Below are 18,382 nucleotides of genomic sequence, written 5' to 3' on the forward strand. Positions count from 1 at the left end.
TTAGCCAAGGGAGAATCTGTCCTCTTGATAGCCTGATAGAGAAGAGACCTGATATGTCTAAGTGCATTTGCAGGTTTTTGAAATGAAAAATATTCTCTAAGGGGAATGCAGATTTTTGTCTGCCAGATTCATCCTGTCCGATTGAGGCAGAAATAAAGGGACCTACATCTACTTTCTAAAGGAAAGTTCAACTAACAACTGAAGCTTACTGCAGTGGATGAATTACAGTGAGAAAATCCAAATATAATCAAACATAAGACATTTTTTTATTCCAATGTTCATAGAAAATCAGAACACCTTTCAGTAAATTACAGTCACATTATATACAGCAAATTTACAGTAGAGTATCAGACTACCGTATTTTTCAGACCATAAGGCACACCGGATTTTGCGCATTAAGCAAAACAAACCAGTCAGATAAGTCAAACTTTACTGAACTCATTCTTCTTGCTTCCTCCACTTCCATACCATTGATTCATTAATGCTGAATTCTCTTGCAGCTGCTCTGTTCCCATATTGTTGCAGTATATTAATGACTAACCTCGTATTGTGGATGGATTATCTCAGTTGTTCTCCTGACTGAAGTTTGGTCCGTTTACAGCATCCTGCCATGCGATTGCATTTGTCTCTAACCATCGGGAACCCTCACATTAACTTTCGAGTGGAAAAAAGTTAGCGTTCATCCTCCAGCTTCACTGTGTTTGTTATGCTAACATAGCTGTGTCGCTAGCAATCACGTAGCACATCATTATATACCAGCTAGTCCAGCTTCAGTAATCCTACAAACGTCACTGCTGTTTAGTTTCGTGTCTTCATTTATGTTGGAAGTGACAGCAGAGCTGTACGTTTTAATTTTCTCAGAAATCTCTCACTCAGAACATGCTATATCATGTTTAGGTGGAAGCTAGCGAGCTAACTTTCTGCTAACTTCTAACTGTTAAATTTAATAGATTCTGTTTTCATGGATGCCTGGATGTTAAACTTAATTGTTACACCTGGTAAAGCAGCAACGCTGATCATTTTATTAAAGATGAAAGAATTTAGAGAGTTTTCAACTCTCAGTGATGCTGCAGTGTTCATTTGACTTTGGGACCTGAAGCAGGAGTTTTGGACTCAGATTACTCCACAAGGCTCCTGACTATGGTAGCCGTAACGCTCCGACAATCCATCAAGCGTTGCGGCTTCGTAGCTTACCAAAATCGTACTAAAACGTTTTTTGACAGATTTTTGAGCACCGTGTAGCATATAAAATCGGTTCAAAGTCAGTAAGCACAACCAGAATTCATACATGAGCCGCACTGGATTATGAGGTGCACTGTCGATTTTTTAAGGATTTTAAGTGCGCCTTATAGTCCGAAAAATACAGTAGGTGTTTTTAAAATTGCACAAGGCTCAGTGAAATCAAATGAGCAGGAATAAGTTTTATGATCACTGCATAATTGGTTTGGAGGCAAAAAGTACTTGTTTTGGGCTCAAAGTGCATTTGCTTTAAGAAAGACAGTCTTCATACCCAGGCAGAGAAGCCATGTTTTTCTTTCACCACCCATATGCTGTCAATCACCTTCCCATTCTGGAACACACAGAAAAGTCTTTGTCATCATCCGAGCAATATTCCTTGGTCGTAAAATGAATCACACTCACACATTCTTCCTCGTGTGCTCACCTGGTCATCAGACACCTGCTCCAAGTACAGGTGGGTTCCATTGACCACCTGCATACGGCTGTAGCCGTAGTCTCTGCTGCGGAAAGCACTCCACTCTTTGGGGTTTGGATTGAACTTGTCAGTCTTCTCTCTGCAGCCCTGCAGAAGATTAACCAGGAATTACACCGAGCCTTTAAGATAGGAGCCACATGCCTTCCTCAGACTCTGACATTTACAACTGCGGCTGTGCCTCGGTGTGAGTCTGTCTGCATTTTAATATCCCAATGACTAATCCCTCAGTGGTTGGATGACAAAGTGTACTCTGCACTGTTCACCACCACATCAGAAAAGAGTTAACCAGACGAACAGATGGTACTAAACTCATGTAGCAGACCAGCTGCTGCACAGACAGGGCTGTTTACCATACATAACAGCATTTCTGTTGATTTCACTGTCACTTTGCGCACTGACCTGCACACAAAAATGTTAACAGTGACACAGTGACGTGAAACTACTCACAGCAGAGCCTGTGATAATGTGGACTGGAGCTTTGGGGTTCACGTAAGGCTGTTCTCTGCTGCCATTGAATACCTTCAAGGAGCAAAGCACAATAAGTTTGGAACACTAGTTTACAACAGGGGAATGCAAGGATGAAGGATGGGGTGAAGTAAGAATGCACCAGCTGACCTTATCACCATACACAGGCCACAGCCTTTCATATGTGTGCTCATGTGCCCACAACTCCACATCCACTCCTGTGGGGGAAAAAAAAACCTTTCATAGATGAGAAGCATACACAAACAGCTCAGTGCTGCAACTGAAAGTTCCTCAGAACCTGTACCTACTTAATTTGCAGATTTCTCAACAAACAACAAAACCTTAAGACCAGAGAAACAAAACCTGACAGCGATTCATCACAAATTAAATAATTAAAACCAAGCGAAAAGTCTGAGAAACGTAATACAGGAAAAACATTTTGAAAACAGGCTGTTAGCATTTCAGCCAGACAGAAGGTGGTGTTTGGTTTGCTCTGCTGTTAGGACATTAGTCTAAGTGTGCAAATTTGCAATATTAAACACCCATTAGCAGCACACAGACTAGGTAGCATACCATAACGGTAAAATAGATCCTCCAGACCTGGAGCCGGTGGTTTTGTGTCATTCCTTCCCAGACGGACCTGAGACATAGGTGAGAGAGGTATAATGACAATATGAATTGGCATTAACATCCAAACCACTACCTGCTGGGTGAAACACTATCTGGCAGGCATCCATTACCTGTGCCTGCCTCACTCTCAACAATGCCAAGTGTTGAGAGAAGCAAGCCCCGGTGGAAACTATTTGCTCCAAATTACAGTGATTATGCCAGCACGCCGTGCTGCTTATGGGTTCTGTGGACTGGCCAGTCTGCAACATGCTTGTCATGTCTCCTAGCAGAGGCAATTTAAGTGTAAAGCAAGGCTGTGAAAATAAATCCTGCAAATAACATTATGTGATAAAAATAAAATGTTTAACAACACAAACATGCTGCTGTTTACATAACCGGGAACACAGCTCCCAATTAACAGCAGCTTCTTTAAAGCCAAGGCTCACGGTATTTTAAGGTAATGACAACATGACGTTTGCAGTAGTAAAATTACATCACACCTATAGAGTGAATTACCGATATGGTAATACAGAATAATACTAGTAAAGAGTCTGGAATTTAGCTAAACAACACCACACTCATACCCCACAAGGCACTGGTATGGGTGGCACTATCCCCCTTTACTAAGCTAGACATTCAGCCTGTCTGTACATGTTTTCGATCATTTTTCTATAAAATTTTAGACATAGTCAAAGGTTTAAATAATGAGTCCAGCTTATGTGAACCAAAGCTCAGCCTTCAGATTAATCTGAATGTTTAATATTGTCATATGAGGAACACAAGTCGGGCTTGCCCAACTTCTGTTTTGTTCAATCTTGTATTTGCAAAGGACAACCAATCAGAAAAAATCTTCAAAGGGGGAGCGAAGGAGTTAAAACATCTTCTTTCACACGCTGTATTATCTGTGGGGATTGTAAATCATCCAAAGCTACTCTAGTCCAACAATAAAAACATCAGCCTGGGAGTTACATTAATAAGTGCCCTACACAATGAATTGTGAAAAATTATTATATAATATAAACCATTTCTCACTGTAGCAATGTAAACAAATTAACAGACTCTTACATACATAGGATTCAAACTTAGTACAGTCATCCTGGTCATCATCAGAGCAGTACATGGGCCGGTGCCCCATGGTTATGATCCAAGGACGCACTGCTCTGTTCTCGGGCTTGTTGGCCTCCTAGATGAAACAAAAGTGGAGCCACACATGTGCCACATTAAAACAGGGAAACAAATTCAGCAACATGCTCTTACTTTCACTGAAAGGAGAATTCTGAATATTATAATGATATAAAATGACCTTGGTCTTAAAATGAGAAAAAAAGAGGTCAAAGCAAGTGTGGGAACAAAAGAAAGGACTCAGCCACAGTGGACAGATGGAATTGTTGTGGTCATTAACCTCCAGGTCTTTCTCCAGCCAGTCGTACTGCTTGAAGAGGAGGTCCTGGCCAAAGTCAAGATAGAAGTAAACCTCGGTGGAAATGGAGATTATGTGCGCTGAGCCCAGGTTCCAGCTGCGGAGACATTGTTAAAATAATACACGGCACTGACCCAGGAGAGGAAGCGTGTTAAAAGTCATCTGATAAGCAAGAGCAGGTCTCACTTTAAACCGCAAAGTGTGAAAAATACTCCGAGATCCAGACGACGTTGCGTCACTCACATGTTGTTATAAAATAGACTAAACTGCTCTTTAAAAGGCCGCACTGTACTGTGAGTGCTTACATGTCCGTGCTGTAGGGTTAATGGAAGAGTGCCACTGTACATGTGTGCTTAATGTTATGAACAGTTTCCAGTTGCAGTCAGTTGCCTGGATGGAGTTTCTCTTTGCCTCCTAACTGTGCACATGAGTGGAAGGCTCTCAGCCAGCAGCCCTGCCCAGAGAGTGGGCAGCTGGCCTGTGGTGTAGCAATGTACTGTATTATCTTACTGTCTGACAGAAGGAGGCCTGTGGTGGGCGATGAGTCACACCTGTCAGATGTATAGCTCCTTTGTGTAGTCTCAGTGTGTGAGATAGGAGAAGTAAGCTATACTAAGAGAGCTCTATACTCCTCTGCTGACTCATTAATGCTTACTGAAATACAGCAGGACGTTTGACACACTGACACTTCACATGGGCCCGCTGTTAGAAAACAATGAATTACTCATCACGAGTGCTGTGTGCAGGGCTTGCAATGAAATGCTTTCGTATTCGTTCACCTGCTTCGGTGCATTAATTGATTGCTGTTAAAGCAGCTCCCTTACCTGTACCACAGGCTCTCGGTCTGGCCTGGCATGCTGAAGCGATTCCTGTAGTTGGAGAAGTTGCTGTGAACAGACAATATAGCGAGAAACGCAATGAGATGGACTGATCGTGCACTCTACATTCCTTGAATAAATGAGAAGCAGCACTTAGCACCTCAAACTGCTGCTTTCTCATAGTTTGAGATGATTATACCAGCGCCTGGAAAAACTGCAATCCATTCAGAATAGATTTAAGATAATTCCAAGCTTTCTCTGAAATACAATAAACCAGCTGTTCGTGGAAAAAAAGCCCCTGCATTTGGTGCAGTTCTTTTGATTTATGTGCTTTTTCATTTGTCATCTAAACCTGGCAGAAGACTTGGAGTTATACCTCATCGGATGAAAACAACCATCAACCTCTAAGACCTCCTGGAAGGTCCTAGATATTTAAAGGAACTATAAACACTGCTACATGCAAGCTATCAGAGGATCCCTCTCTAAATTAAAGGCTGGGCAGAAACGCAAAGTAGCCTCTGTGACATCAACCTATAGCTTAGTGATGGAATAGTCTGAAGCTTAAAATCATGGTCAGCAAGTGGAGCCAGATAATCAAACTCTGGTCAACATGAGGGAGCTTGGGTGGAGCCGGACATGGGATAAGCGAGTAGGAGCCACCATGACCGAGAGTGCCACAGCTGTCAATCAAGAACATGTCTCTAAATATACCTCTCTTAAAACCATGACATCGTTTTAAAAGAAGACTGTAATTTTACATCCAGCAGTCATCAGAGGAATCCAGTTTTGAGGTAGACCTGCAGTGGTTTCACCACCGAGTCATGGCGGTTTTTATTGATCTAGATATAGCCGGACACTTAAAAGTGATCAGTCCATCGCTGCTCATTGCACTACATGAAACAGACACATACTAATTGGAAACTCGAGAGATGCTAAAACACTATCAAACCAGCATCTCCAAATTTTACAACGCAAAAGAGTAAAAATAAAAAAAATATTTCATGGGAAGCTCTCCCAGACTCCAATCTGTCAGACTCTTTTCACAGTTTTTAATTTAGAAGGCAGGAGCCAGTCTTCTCAACAGGCCATTAACTAAGCAAGGTGATGGGAACAATTATTTTCTTATCTTACGTAGGGGAGGTGGGAAAAAGAGGCAATTTCCTCGGCAGCAGCCAGAGTAGGGTAGCAGATCCCTGAATTGACAAGTTTAATGTAGGGCTAGGGGTAATGTTGAGTTAGGGGTAACTTGAGAGCAGCAGGGTCAGAGGTTAAAGGCCAGGATTCGGGACCCAAAAGGAGGATCACAGAGCTCTTAACTAATGCTGAATAAGTCTTAAAGTAATGTCACCTGTAGTTTGGGTGGGCACCGAGGTCAGGTTTAAATGGTCAGCATGATAACCCAGCAAAGGTCAGTTTGTGAGCCGCTTGTTTCAACATCATTTCATGTGCACAATGGCAGGCTGATCCTACAGATGGCACCTTTAAAATGTTAAAAATAGCTATAGGTACGAACTTTATTTCAAAGTTATTATATGAAGGACATTTTTTCATCTTTTAGTATAGATAATACAAAAAATCTTTACTTAAGTCATTCACCCTAACGTAAAAGCATAAGGATGAGCTCTTTATCCCAAACAAATCTGTTGTGATTGAAATTTCACAGCCAAATGTGATCACTGTGGTGAATAAGGAAGAGTCCTAATATAAGTTCATACTCCCATCTTGTGGCTAAAAAGGGTATCAGCAGGCATTTTAAGGATCTGGGAACACAGAAAAAGGTTTTTTGTTCTGTTTTGTTTAGTTTTGAATCACTGGATTTTTAGACATACAGGAAATGTATTCGCTGGCAGAAACTAAATCAAAAACAAGCTATCAAGTCTGTAGTTCAGCAGTGGAAATGTAATTTAGCACAGACATGACAAGCGTTCATTTGTGTCATTGATCTGTATGGGAGTTCAGCAAAAGATGTGAGTCATTCTAAGTCAGATTGTCATCTTTCCAGCTAAATGTGTGGGTTTTTTAAATTAACACTGAGATAGAAATCTGGATGTCAAATTCAGAACAACCCGTCTGCTTCAACTGGCCCAGTAAGATTTTCCCTGCTCGTCAACTCTTTCCTTTCATCATCTGATGGGCTAAATCCAGGCAGTATGGCAACTTAAAGGATCCAGTTGTAATATTCACGGAGCATATCATTGTTTCAGATGATGACCGTTGGTCTGCTGAACCACGTGCTCATCTTGGTGAACAAAGACAGCCTTGACTGGGGCCTTAGCATCTTCCGTGGACCGGCTGTTCTCATGCAGCTGGAATGCTGACTGAAAACCTTTGTGGTCGGCTCCGTTTTAATCGCCTTTAACTCATTAGGTTTTGAGGTTGGAAAGCCAGAGTAACAGAGAAGTACAGTGAGACGGAGCACAACAGAAAGTGAGGAAGAAAAGCAGGGCCCAGCTGCTGGGTATACTTGGATTCTGAACGACACCACAGAACGAAACACATATTTAGGTATAGAAGAAGAGGGGGCGGGGGGGGGGAGCTGCATTTCTGGTTATGTAATGCACCGAGCTGGTTTTTGATATCAGGTTCTTATGTCGGGATGCAGCGCCAAGAAAAAGAGACTACTGTTAGCAGCTCCTTAATAAAGAGGCAGACAGTAGTCCTATTACACATGGCAAAGCCAAGAGAGTGAGAACTGTCCCCGTATAGAAGCGGCAAGTGAATATTATGGTGCAGGATCAGACACCACTGAAAGTTTCTAACTCCAGCAGATGTTGTTGGAATTCAGGGATCCATTCGCTGCTGATCCTCATGATAAAAACCATATGAATGTCTATAGAAGTCTGACTTTAACTATAACTAATAAATGTGTAATTTAATGTACTGAAACAGTTAAGTGACATATTGTAATAATGTGTTTTTTTATTTTATAAGGGAGAATTGTCGAGTTGTAATTATGAAGCTAATGGGGGGCAACCCACTGAATAATATCTATGCATACATGATTGCATGTAGAGTCGCACTGTAAGCTGGGTTTTTTTTTATCATCAATTAATCTGCAGATTATTTTATTACATATGGATCTTTTGCTCTAAAACATTCACTGACTATTTACTGCACAGCTTCTTTAACCCAAGCTGACTCCTTCAGACTGCTTGGTATCTCCAAAACAGCACAAAAGCCTTTATTATATGTGATTTACTAAAGTGTTATAGATAAAATCAGGGAAAGCTGTAAAACCTGACATCTAAGAAGCTAGAAGAAGCAATGTTTCAGGGTTTTGTTTGAAAAATTATGAAATAGTTTACTTTAATTTAAGATTTTACCATTTAACTAAGGCTTTGTCTTGTGTTTTCATCCAGATAAGTTCCCACACTCAGATGCAAAGAGCACATTTGGTAACCGTGAGTGAAAATACTGACAGTTCCCACCACCGCAGGCCATCTCTGGAAACTCAAAAACAGATATTAAGCTGATGATTCCCAGTCAGACAAATGTTAGTTTTGGACAGTGTTGACTTGTTTAGAACTTGGTGGCTCCTAATGCTGCTCCAGACTTCGGAGACAAAAATAGCTCCCATCTGTTCAAACGGTACAGTAAAGACTTTTCAGGACTAACCGAGTGTGCTCTCTATTTTGCAGAAGAAAAAGTGCAGCTGATGGGGCTAGCCTTGAAATATAGCATGCACTGCTGTTTTTCTGTCCAAAACCCATTAATTACACTCCTGGCTCTGTGAGCAGAATGTGGTGCAAATATAAAGAAAAAGAAAAACAGAGCTGAAGGCAGACAGCAGACAAACAGACGCTGTGTGAGAAAGAACGTGTTTTTGTAATGAACGTGTGCCTGACTTCCACCTATGGATGCATCGTATGAATGAGAGAGACAGCAGAGAGATTCAGTTGAATTTCACCTACTATGTAGCTTCATGGTTGCCGGGACAGGTCATGTAGGGCACGTAGGCAGCTATGGGCTCGATCTGCCTCATGAACTCGTCTCCAATCCTGGCATTATCCTGGAATCACACAGTGTCATTGAGCCATTAAACATGATGTCAAAGAACTTCCTGTTAAGACAGTGTTCATTTTTGTACATTCAGTCCATTTTCCAGAATGCTTCAGGAACGTAGCACAGGCTACCAAATAAACCTCAATGGAACTTGAAGAGTTCGTCTTAAATATCCCAATACTGTCTGCGGTGCTTTAAAAGCACACTGCGGTTCATTTCTCCTCTGATGGCTTTTACCTGCCACAGCCATTAACGACCTTTCAGGCTAAATTCCCTCTCTCTGTTTTTCTATTTATAATATCAGCGAAGCCGCAGGTTGTGCACATTCCAGCTGAGAACACAGCTCAGATGAATTATGGTTATTAATTTTTGCAGCAGTCTGATGATTGCATTTTACATTCTCTCCCTATTAAAAAAACAGCATTAATAACGCGCAAAGTTATTTAAGGGAAAATGATATTAGCATCCGAGACAAGGTTATGTCCTCTAATATGAAAGGTGACAGCTGTGAGGATTTCATATGAGCCAATATGTTATTGGGACTTAAGATCTGTGGTTTTGAGTAGCACCACTTTTATTCATGAAATACTTGGGCGACACAATCCGTACTCTCATCTTTCACTGCGGGCTTAAGGCGTTTCACAGCAATGCTAATGTCCCAACCACAGCTGAAAGCTCTCACATGCCCTGAGGACAAACAGTGGTGTGCAGTAGAGAAAGGTAAAGTGGCTTATCTCTTCTGTCTTATTGGAATCAGGGATATATCAGAGTGATTTTAAGAGTATAAGAACTTTGCTGTCAGTGACCTTAATTGAAACTAGGTGCAGGTTTGATCACATTTCACAAGACTGGAAAGATAGAAGGGTAAATTACCTCATGCATGTCATAGGCAAAGTCTCCTGTAAGACAAGCACATAAAATCTATAGATTAGAATCTTTTACATGATTTCACTCTTTGCCAGCATAATGTAAAAACAAGATGTGCAGATTAAGTTTCCCCAAGCAGTACCATCTAATCAGCTTCACTAGATTTATATTGTCAGAATTTATTTCAAGAGAGCTGAACTCTTACGTAGTTTTGGCATTTTGCTGTTTCGTTTCTAGTGTTAGATATAAAGAAGCTAAACATAATGAAGCTAAAACCACAACGCAGCTAGAAACTGGGAGACAACTAGTCTGACTGTGCCTATCATCAAAACCCCAAAATGTATAAATGACAGTTTATAGTTTCACGGGGGATTACATCATCTTGCGTTTCCTTGCTTTCTGTTATTATGGGAAACTAAATTAAACAGTTTCTCTCTATTTTCTTATTCCCGGCACAGACATGATTGCTGCACCAGTCTTTACAAGAACTGCTTCGACAGTTTGGTGATTTAGATGTTGAACAACAGCAAACATGCCCAGCGATGACAGAATTATTGTAAAAGTATAAATAAACCATTTTAAGCCATCAGTCATCACACTTGGAAAATGTAAACTGGTATTTGAAGCAGAGATGTACATAAATCTGCTGATCTCTAACTTTGTGTAACTGCTTGTGATAAAGCGCCATTTGTCAACAGCTGCTCTCTTTCACTTTAAACTTCAGATGATCCTTAGAAATCCTGACTCTTTTTAACTCAAGAACAAGAAATGTCAACTTAAAGGCCAATATGTTTACACTTTACTGTTTTTTATTGAAGGAAAAAAAGAAATTCACTTAACTAGATTTCAAGGATTGGTTGATGATTATTTGATGATTTTCATGCATTTTCCTTTTTTCTTTCGTGATTTTTTTTTCACAAAAATTGATACTTGTGTTTTTGTTTCTGAGCCATTAGCTTGCTCTGAATTAGGAGGATGGTTTTTTGATTGAACCAGTTTAATGTAACATTTTCTCAGGTTGGTGGTGCATGACATGAGCGTTCTTGTTCGTGAATTATTTAACAAAATATTGATATTTGATGTCACTGTACCAAATAGAATATCTAGCGAAATATTGCAAAATGTGAGGTAAAGGTTTTTTCCCCACTTTTAATATTACCAATATTACACAAACACAAAATCTATGAATGACATTTGACTGGTACAAAATAACTAAATGCAGTGCTTCACCCATTATTCATACATTATGACTTCACAGCATTAAGATCACTCAGATGTCTATATTTAAGAACTAATATATTATTAACCCCCTCAGCAGGTTGTGTCGCAAATTGTGCTGCTGTGCCTTCTTGAACCAGCGGGAGAGGTAGTTCACTTAGTGTTTACATTGAGGAGAAATAAAAATGTAAGAAACATTATTTCCTATTATTAAAAATGGAGAGATTATAAAAGCTGGCGATCCAGTGAATCAAAACTACGTAGGTTCTTTGGCACAACAAAAACCTACACTCTGCAGTTTAATCAGTGAAGTGATGAATAGCAGGCTAGTGACCAGAATCCATCCCATAATGCTCAAAGCAAATAAGTGCAAATGATGACTATGTGTTATTATGGTAATTACAGTAATTACCACAATGATATATTGCCTCCTCATTAGAAATCTCTGTTGGATGTCAGCTGGCTTAATTGATTTGATTTATGTTAATACAAGCTGTGGATGACTAATGCCTTAAGCTGCGGTTTATATAACTTAATGCCTCTTTTACAATGATGAATGATAAAATATCTAGAAGGGTAGAAGTTACCTATGTGTAAGATGACATCGTACGTTCCGAGCTGAGTTTCCTTTTGCAGTCGAGCCAGAGACTGGGGGTTCTCATTGCCAAGGTCACCATAAAAAGCAAACCTGGGACTGGACGTAGTGCTGTCATTAAGAGCAGTGAAGAAGAACACGTCGCTCCAGCCTGCTTCACTGCCACAGTGGTAGACTGGAAGAAAATGTAGGAAAAAAGTTTCAAAGTTAAGTGATCCATGAGATGGTGTGAGAGCCAAAAGCTAAATGGAGAATAGATTAGTTTGTATAGAGTGCTCTTCTACTCTACATGAGTACTTAAAGTAAAGCTTTATATAACATCTCTCATTCATCCATACGTACAAGCATTTTTTCTACCTAAGTGCTTTCTATCTAACCTTCACACACCAAGGTGGGTTTCAGTATTTTAGGCATACTCACTGGAGCAGCGAGGGATCAAACCACCAACCATCTAATTAATAAAGGACCTACAGATACAGCCACCCTAATGTCAGCTATATAAAAACTCCACCCACCATACGGAGCTGCCGGTTTGAGGCCTCTGAGTGTGACCCTGTGAATGAACATCTTCCTCTTTTCCGTTCCCGAGTCAACAAACAGAGTCGCGTGTCCTATGGCGCTCATCTCAAAGAGCCGAGCCCCCAGAAGGCTATACTCCACCTTGCTCTCTGTCTCATTGAAGGTTGTCCAGGTCACTACCATAGTGCCTGGCATTCCTGAAGAAGAAAAGTCCATTTATTTGAAATGTGATGCAGATTTGTCTGACAGGAACATTGGATACACTTACTGGTGCATTTATTAAAGCCAAAAGATGCTGATGTGAAAAAGCTGACTTTACAAGAGTGGAACTTTTGATCTTGCTGCTGGCAAGATGAAGCATTATAAAGGCAGACTTGAGTTGGCCAGGTACTTGCATAAAGACATCAGTTCAATAATGAGTACCACATGTTTCACCTTCATAAGAAAAGAACAAAAGGGTTTTTATGCTGCATTAGATACAGGTTTGGAAGTTTAGGTAATTAAACGGTGTCCTCAACCTACATGACAAAAAATACAGTCAGGGAATATTTCTGTGAACCTGCCTGAAAAAAAGTCAGATGTAGTCAGTTAACAGAATATTGAGCAATTTGTACAAAACATCTGTAAATCTGCAAGTGACCTGGATACTTGTGTGTATTTCAAAGGGGAAAAATATGTCTGTGAAGGTTCTCAGTCATCCAGGTCATCGTAGTCAAAGGAGCTTGCAAAGAAAAGCGTCTGGACTTGTTTAAGTTGCTTGAAGACGTTTCATCCGAGAAGCTTCTTCTAAGGTCAAATGGTGGAGAGTCCCAGATTTAAACCTAGTGGGAGTTTCCCCCCAAAGAGGGACAAAAGGACCCCCTGATGATCCTCTAATCGCCTGAGCCAAGGTGTGAAAATGGGTGTGGGTCCCCACCATTTGACCTTAGAACTGAAGAAGCTTCTTGGATGAGAGGTGAAACGTCTTCAAGCAACTTAAAGAAGTCCAGACGCTTTTCTTTGCAAGCTCCTTTGACCAAGGGGAAAAACTGTATCCCACATGTGTCAGGTGGAAAAGGTCAAACACTTACCTCCATAGGAGAGGTGCACCTGTTCTGGCTGGGTCCAAATAGGAGGAACACTGAGCACCAGCAGGGGTGCAGCAAATAGCAAAGCACAGGCAGCGTGAACAGGCGACATTTTAATGCTGGACTGCAGGGAACAAACGCCTGATTAAAGAAGCCACACACACACACACACACACACTTGAATCACATGATCTCCGACTTCTCATAACAAAAATCACATGACTCTAAAGGCACTAGTATAAAAAAATTTGGAAATATTGACGATATTTAAAGCCTTCCAGTAAATGACATGACCTCAGGGGATGTTTACACATGCTGAGTAGTTAGGATAAACAAAGCCACATACTGTGTTTTGGTCTCTGTTGAGTATGTCCAAATCAGTTAACCTCCATTCAGCCCATGAAACTGCAGAACCAAAACAGCAGAGTCAGCAACAAGTTTAGAAATAGATGATGTGACAATAAAAGCATGTGATGTTGCTTTTCATTGTGCAGTACTGCAGTGAAAGACAGAAGAGGTAAGCACACATGCTATGGCTTGCCTCAGATCAATTAAATGCAAAGGCAAGCAGCTGCTATGCTGGACTTACCAGGACAAAGACACTATCAGTGTCACAGCCCATGAAGACAAAATCGTGCTTTTTAATTGAGTCAAAATCTACTATACCAGCTGATCTGATCTATCAGTTACATTAACTGTCAGTTAGGCTGATCATTGACGAGTCTCTTAGCTGTGTTTTGGTTGTGAAACGTGCACCAACACTGTGTCAATAGCCGATAGAGGGTGCACAGTCCAACAGCTGAATCATGAATAGGCTGCTTTATTCTCCAATGATGGGCGGTATCTACCGCCGGCTAGTTGCGTAAAAAGAATCAAAGTGTTTAACTGTTTGGAGAAGCAGCGCAAAGTGAGTACATCATATTTACTGTGAACGCTTACAGGTTTGTTTATTTATTTCACTTTAAATGCTGTGACGCATTTATTTTCACATGTATTTCCTCGACCGCTGGTTGGAACACAATTAAAAAGCTTCTTTCTTTTTGTCTGGTTAGCTGTTAGCTACCTGACTGTTAGCTACCTGGCTGTTAGCTACCTGGCTGTTAGCTACCTGGCTTAATTACTTGTTAGCGATAATTCAAAGCTAATACTTTGCATTAAGTGCAATAGGAAACAAAGAAATTCATGCCTCTGTACAACACTTACAGTTAAGCTAAAGGCAGTGAATGATCGTCTCCAAAAGCGCAAACGACTTCTGTTCTGAATAAATTCCATATATTCAGAAAAATAAAAACTTCAAAGAGTTACAGCTAAGCTAAACTCAACCAGCTGTTTTGGCTGGAGAGCGCTTCCTGACCACGTCATGTGCAGAACGATAACAATGGCCGAGTGGATTGTGGGAGATGTTGTTTTTCAGCGTGTCGCGTTATAAACAGAATATTAGATGAATAATTAATGATTGATTTACTGGCAAAAATGTATTATTACTATCTTGCTTTGTTTACAGTGGTAAACGGTGTATTTGGACATGTGTAGCCCGTATGTTGTGGGGACAAGATAATGTTTACACTGTCCACAATGTGTAGCCATTTATGGCCAGAAACACAAGATTCATACACTGTTAACCTCTAAAATCCTGTGATATGCATTTTTTAATCGCCTTAAAAGTTTTTATCTTGTCTTACAAAAATGGTAAAAGTTAGGAAATGAGCAAAAATTATATAAATAATACATTAAGTTGATCTTAGTGCGTGATGATTTTCAGGCAAAGGCTCTAAGGTTCAGTGAGGTATGTATGTATTTTGTCGTGTTTATAAATTTGTTAACTCATTCATATATCCTTTCTTTTTAGATATAATGGACCCCAACACTGAAGATGCAGAGAGCCAAAATGTTGAGGATCGCTTGCATCGTGATGCAGCACAGTACAAAGTGAGCTATCCTAAAGGGAGAAACACAAAACAGGTGAGCTGGGTTGGTCATTATGATGCACAAATCTATTTCTGGTTCCTGGTGCTTTTTATGCCTCTAACTGTGTTTGTGCATCGCCATGTTTTGTCTTTTTAAATTCAGGCGGATGATGCTGCAAATGAAGAGTGCAACAAAAAGAGGTATTTCCTGCCTGTTTTGCATTTTTTACAGCCATTTGTTTTTGATTAAAAGCTATATTTGGAATTTTACCCCATCCAGATACCCGGTTAGCCGCTCTGGGAACAACCCAGGCAGAGTGAAGCGGGTAGTGTCATGTAAAAGGAAGACTCATCACCCGACTGTGGCTCGAAGAAAGCAGCTTGGGTCTGGGAGAACTTGTGATGCTGCAAACAAGGAAAATGAAACAAAAGTCTTGCAGGGCACACAGCAGGATATTTTCAGTATGGACCCCTGGGATTTCCCATTTCATGTCAATAATATCAATAACAACCAAGGAACTGATAGAACTGGTTCTGAAGAGGCTGACTACTGTGTACTGACTGAGGTCAGTAAGACGTTTGCATTGTTTTATGAATTACTTTTCTTGTAAACACGCAGCTGAAACTACTTAAAGCTATGTTTTCCAGCTCACGAGGGATCACAACACGCTGACTGACGTGCTTTTTGGAAGAAATCTAAGACTCAAAGTGGCTTTAACGTTGTGGCAGAGAAATGTTGGAGAGCTGCTGACATACTTTCTGAGGTGTGCGCCGTGCGGCTGCTTTCAAACATGCGCCAATGCTTGTTTGCTAGTATTTCCAAAGTTTGATTACATCATATTTTTTGTACAGAATCCAAGATACGGGTGTGTTTGTTGACTTTCTCCCCCTCATAAGCAAATGGTGAGCACTGAGTTTTGCAAATATCCTAGTAACACTGAGATTATAGTGTTACTACAATAATTTTTATATTTTCCCTGCAGCATTGATGAGGATTCTTCAAAGATAACCATCGGCTGTTGTGTCGACCTCTTTCCTTTAGTTGGCAAAGTCCTCAGCAGTCCATATGAAGAGTGAGTAATCCCGCTGATTAAAACACTTTACACATGTACAATAACATTGTGTTTAGCAGCAGGATAATTATTTTTTGTATTTTCTTTTATAGGCATCTTACTGTTGGCCTAAAGTGGGTAAATTCAGTTTTAAAAAACTGGTGGGAGGATCTAAAAGATAGTGGCTTCAGTGGCTCAACAAACTCTCTGCTGGATGAGTAAGTTTAATATATTTATTTTTAATTTTAAAAAAAAAGCACAATCTTTTGACATTAATTTGCCAGAGTTGTATGATTTATTCCTTTGTTGCAGAAACTTTCAAGTTTTTAATCAGCAGTTATGGGAATTGTGGCAGCAGGAACCCTTTTTGAAGTCTGTTCCAGGACCTGCAGGAGACATGGCAAAGGTAAACATTCAGAATTTAACACTGTTAGTTATATGTGTATATATGTGTTTCTGTTTTTGCATTTTATGTACATCTTTTTGCCCCTTAGGTCATCGATTCCTTCCTGTCTAAACTCACATGTCAGCAGTGAAGATCCTGAACGCATCGTTCTCCGTTAACAGTTCAATTCAATTTTATTCGCCTCAGGGCGCATGAACAGTCTCCTTAGTTTTGAAAGTGTTATTCATAGTAGCTGCTGACGTTTGCACTGACTGGCTCTTAGTGTGGGCTGGATGTATTTGCAGAGCAGCTTAAGCAACTAAAGAATTGAGCAATGTCTACAACAGCAATGGTGTGACAAGGCCGATAATTTCTCTCTTAAGTAGCAAAGTAGTATTTTTGTAAATAATTATCCACTTATTTTCACAACGCAGATATTGTGATGACTGTAAGATTTTTGTCCTTTTAACTGCTTCATTAATGATTAAAACTTTTTTGTAATTTGTGATTGATATTATAATGATATGTTACAAAAACACTAAAAAGGGATGCCACTAATATTTCTGTTTTATGGCTGCAAAAACAACAATTGCATCTTCTGTAAAACTGTATATGACTGTCTTTACCTTAAGTTGAACTACTCTTGAACTAAACTGTCAGATTACAAGCAACACTCTTTGAAAAAGGTCAACTAACACTAAAGAACCAGATGTTTCTGGCTCTTTAGTGTTTATGCTTCTGAAATGGGTAAAATTTGAAGGCAAAAACAATCAGCAGAATTCACATGGGGAGGAAAGACTGATGGATGTTACATGACATAAAGAAATAAAAGAGATCAGAATTTAAAAAGAGGTTATTTAATCAATTCTATGTGTAAAATGCAATGAACATGCTTCAGTTCTGTGCAGCGTGCTAACTCAAAAATGAAACCGTACTCTGTGTACTACTCTAATACCTCTGGATATATACAAGTCCTATGGGGCAGTTTTTTTTCTCATACATATCCCAGTGTCCAACAAATAACAAGGGTCTAAACTACTAATGATACAGGAGGTTACAGAATCACCAACGTTAAGTACTGTAGCAGAACACAACGCTTGTTAGATATAAATCAAGATAATAGGCTTGTGTTGAAGCAGAGGGCAAACACCAGTTGAGATCAGGGGCTTTCACACTCCAATTAACTCACAAAAACACTCAATAGGAGGAGGAGTGAAATGAGCAAAGGCTGAACCTTTAGAGTTCAGTCTCAGCTGGACTTTAAACCTCATTCACAGTTGAAGTGATTTAAGTAAGGCAGAGATATGTGTTTAAATGTAGGTTTTATCTCACTTTGCACAGATAAGTCGAGGACTGGTGTCTATCATTTTAAGGTGAACCTGAGGATAAAGTCCAACTCTAGCTAGGCACGGGCACTGCAATTCAGTCTCTCAATCCGAACTCAGCTGTCGGCCATTGTGTTTGTGTTTCTGCTGCTTGTCATTCGATCAGAGGAGACAAATACAGAGTGGGAGACGGTTCTGGTACAGACAACACATTTCTACACTGTGTTTCAGGACACAGGTGGCTCTACTTAATGTAAGCGCTTTGATTTTATATTTCTTCAGCACAGTTTTGTATTAGGAGGTGGCCGGGGAGAGGGAGGTCTGGGGTTGTCTGCTTAGGCTGCTGCCCCTGAGACCCGGCCTGGATACGCGGAGGAAAATAGATGGATGGATAGAGTTTTGTATTTGTTACATCAGCT

The 18,382-nt window shown here is 40.2% G+C and overlaps 2 protein-coding genes across 6 annotated transcripts in view; one reads left to right on the forward strand and one right to left on the reverse strand.

Annotated features, from left to right (window-relative positions):
- LOC120740061 (KATNB1-like protein 1) overlaps positions 1–18,216 on the forward strand; it is a 38,121-nt gene extending 19,905 nt beyond the window's left edge. Inside the window, exons 1-10 of one of the 4 annotated variants that reach the window (XM_040042150.1) lie at positions 14,071–14,201; positions 15,144–15,256; positions 15,365–15,402; positions 15,482–15,767; positions 15,850–15,965; positions 16,054–16,104; positions 16,185–16,274; positions 16,367–16,471; positions 16,566–16,659; positions 16,748–18,216. In XM_040042150.1, coding sequence (XP_039898084.1) covers positions 15,149–15,256; positions 15,365–15,402; positions 15,482–15,767; positions 15,850–15,965; positions 16,054–16,104; positions 16,185–16,274; positions 16,367–16,471; positions 16,566–16,659; positions 16,748–16,789 — 930 coding nt within the window. In that variant the 5' untranslated portion in view covers positions 14,071–14,201; positions 15,144–15,148 and the 3' untranslated portion in view covers positions 16,790–18,216. The other 3 variants (XM_040042152.1, XM_040042151.1, XM_040042149.1) reach the window with 3 other exon arrangements.
- acp7 (acid phosphatase 7, tartrate resistant (putative)) lies at positions 1,054–14,616 on the reverse strand. 2 transcript variants are annotated; one of them, XM_040042148.1, is made up of 15 exons: positions 14,498–14,616; positions 13,641–13,699; positions 13,298–13,418; positions 12,224–12,424; positions 11,701–11,883; positions 9,902–9,927; positions 8,938–9,035; positions 5,033–5,095; positions 4,191–4,305; positions 3,858–3,971; positions 2,753–2,819; positions 2,330–2,397; positions 2,162–2,233; positions 1,664–1,801; positions 1,054–1,570 (listed from the first exon to the last, which is right to left on the reverse strand). In XM_040042148.1, the coding sequence occupies exons 3-15, from the start codon at positions 13,404–13,406 to the stop codon at positions 1,505–1,507; spliced, it is 1,320 nt and encodes a 439-aa protein (XP_039898082.1). In that variant the 5' UTR covers positions 13,407–13,418; positions 13,641–13,699; positions 14,498–14,616; the 3' UTR covers positions 1,054–1,504. The 2 variants fall into 2 exon arrangements, with proteins under 2 accessions (XP_039898082.1, XP_039898081.1); XM_040042147.1 differs by having other exon boundaries at positions 13,298–13,435.
- Positions 18,217–18,382: the final 166 nt, after the last annotated feature.

The sequence above is a fragment of the Simochromis diagramma genome, unplaced genomic scaffold (assembly GCF_900408965.1).
Source record: "Simochromis diagramma unplaced genomic scaffold, fSimDia1.1 OVJJ01000304.1, whole genome shotgun sequence".
Lineage (NCBI taxonomy): Eukaryota > Metazoa > Chordata > Actinopteri > Cichliformes > Cichlidae > Simochromis > Simochromis diagramma.

What these genes read in the sequence shown, in the direction of transcription:
- acp7 (XM_040042148.1), bottom strand. Translation starts at nt 13,406, where the DNA reads ATGTCGCCTGTTCACGCTGCCTGTGCTTTGCTATTTGCTGCACCCCTG. An exon ending in CAAACCGGCAGCTCCGTATG is followed by an intron (nt 11,884 to 12,223) that starts GTGGGTGGAGTT and finishes ATTTTCTTCCAG; the next exon opens with TCTACCACTGTGGCAGTGAA. An exon ending in AGCAGGTGTCTGATGACCAG is followed by an intron (nt 1,571 to 1,663) that starts GTGAGCACACGA and finishes TGTGTGTTCCAG; the next exon opens with AATGGGAAGGTGATTGACAG.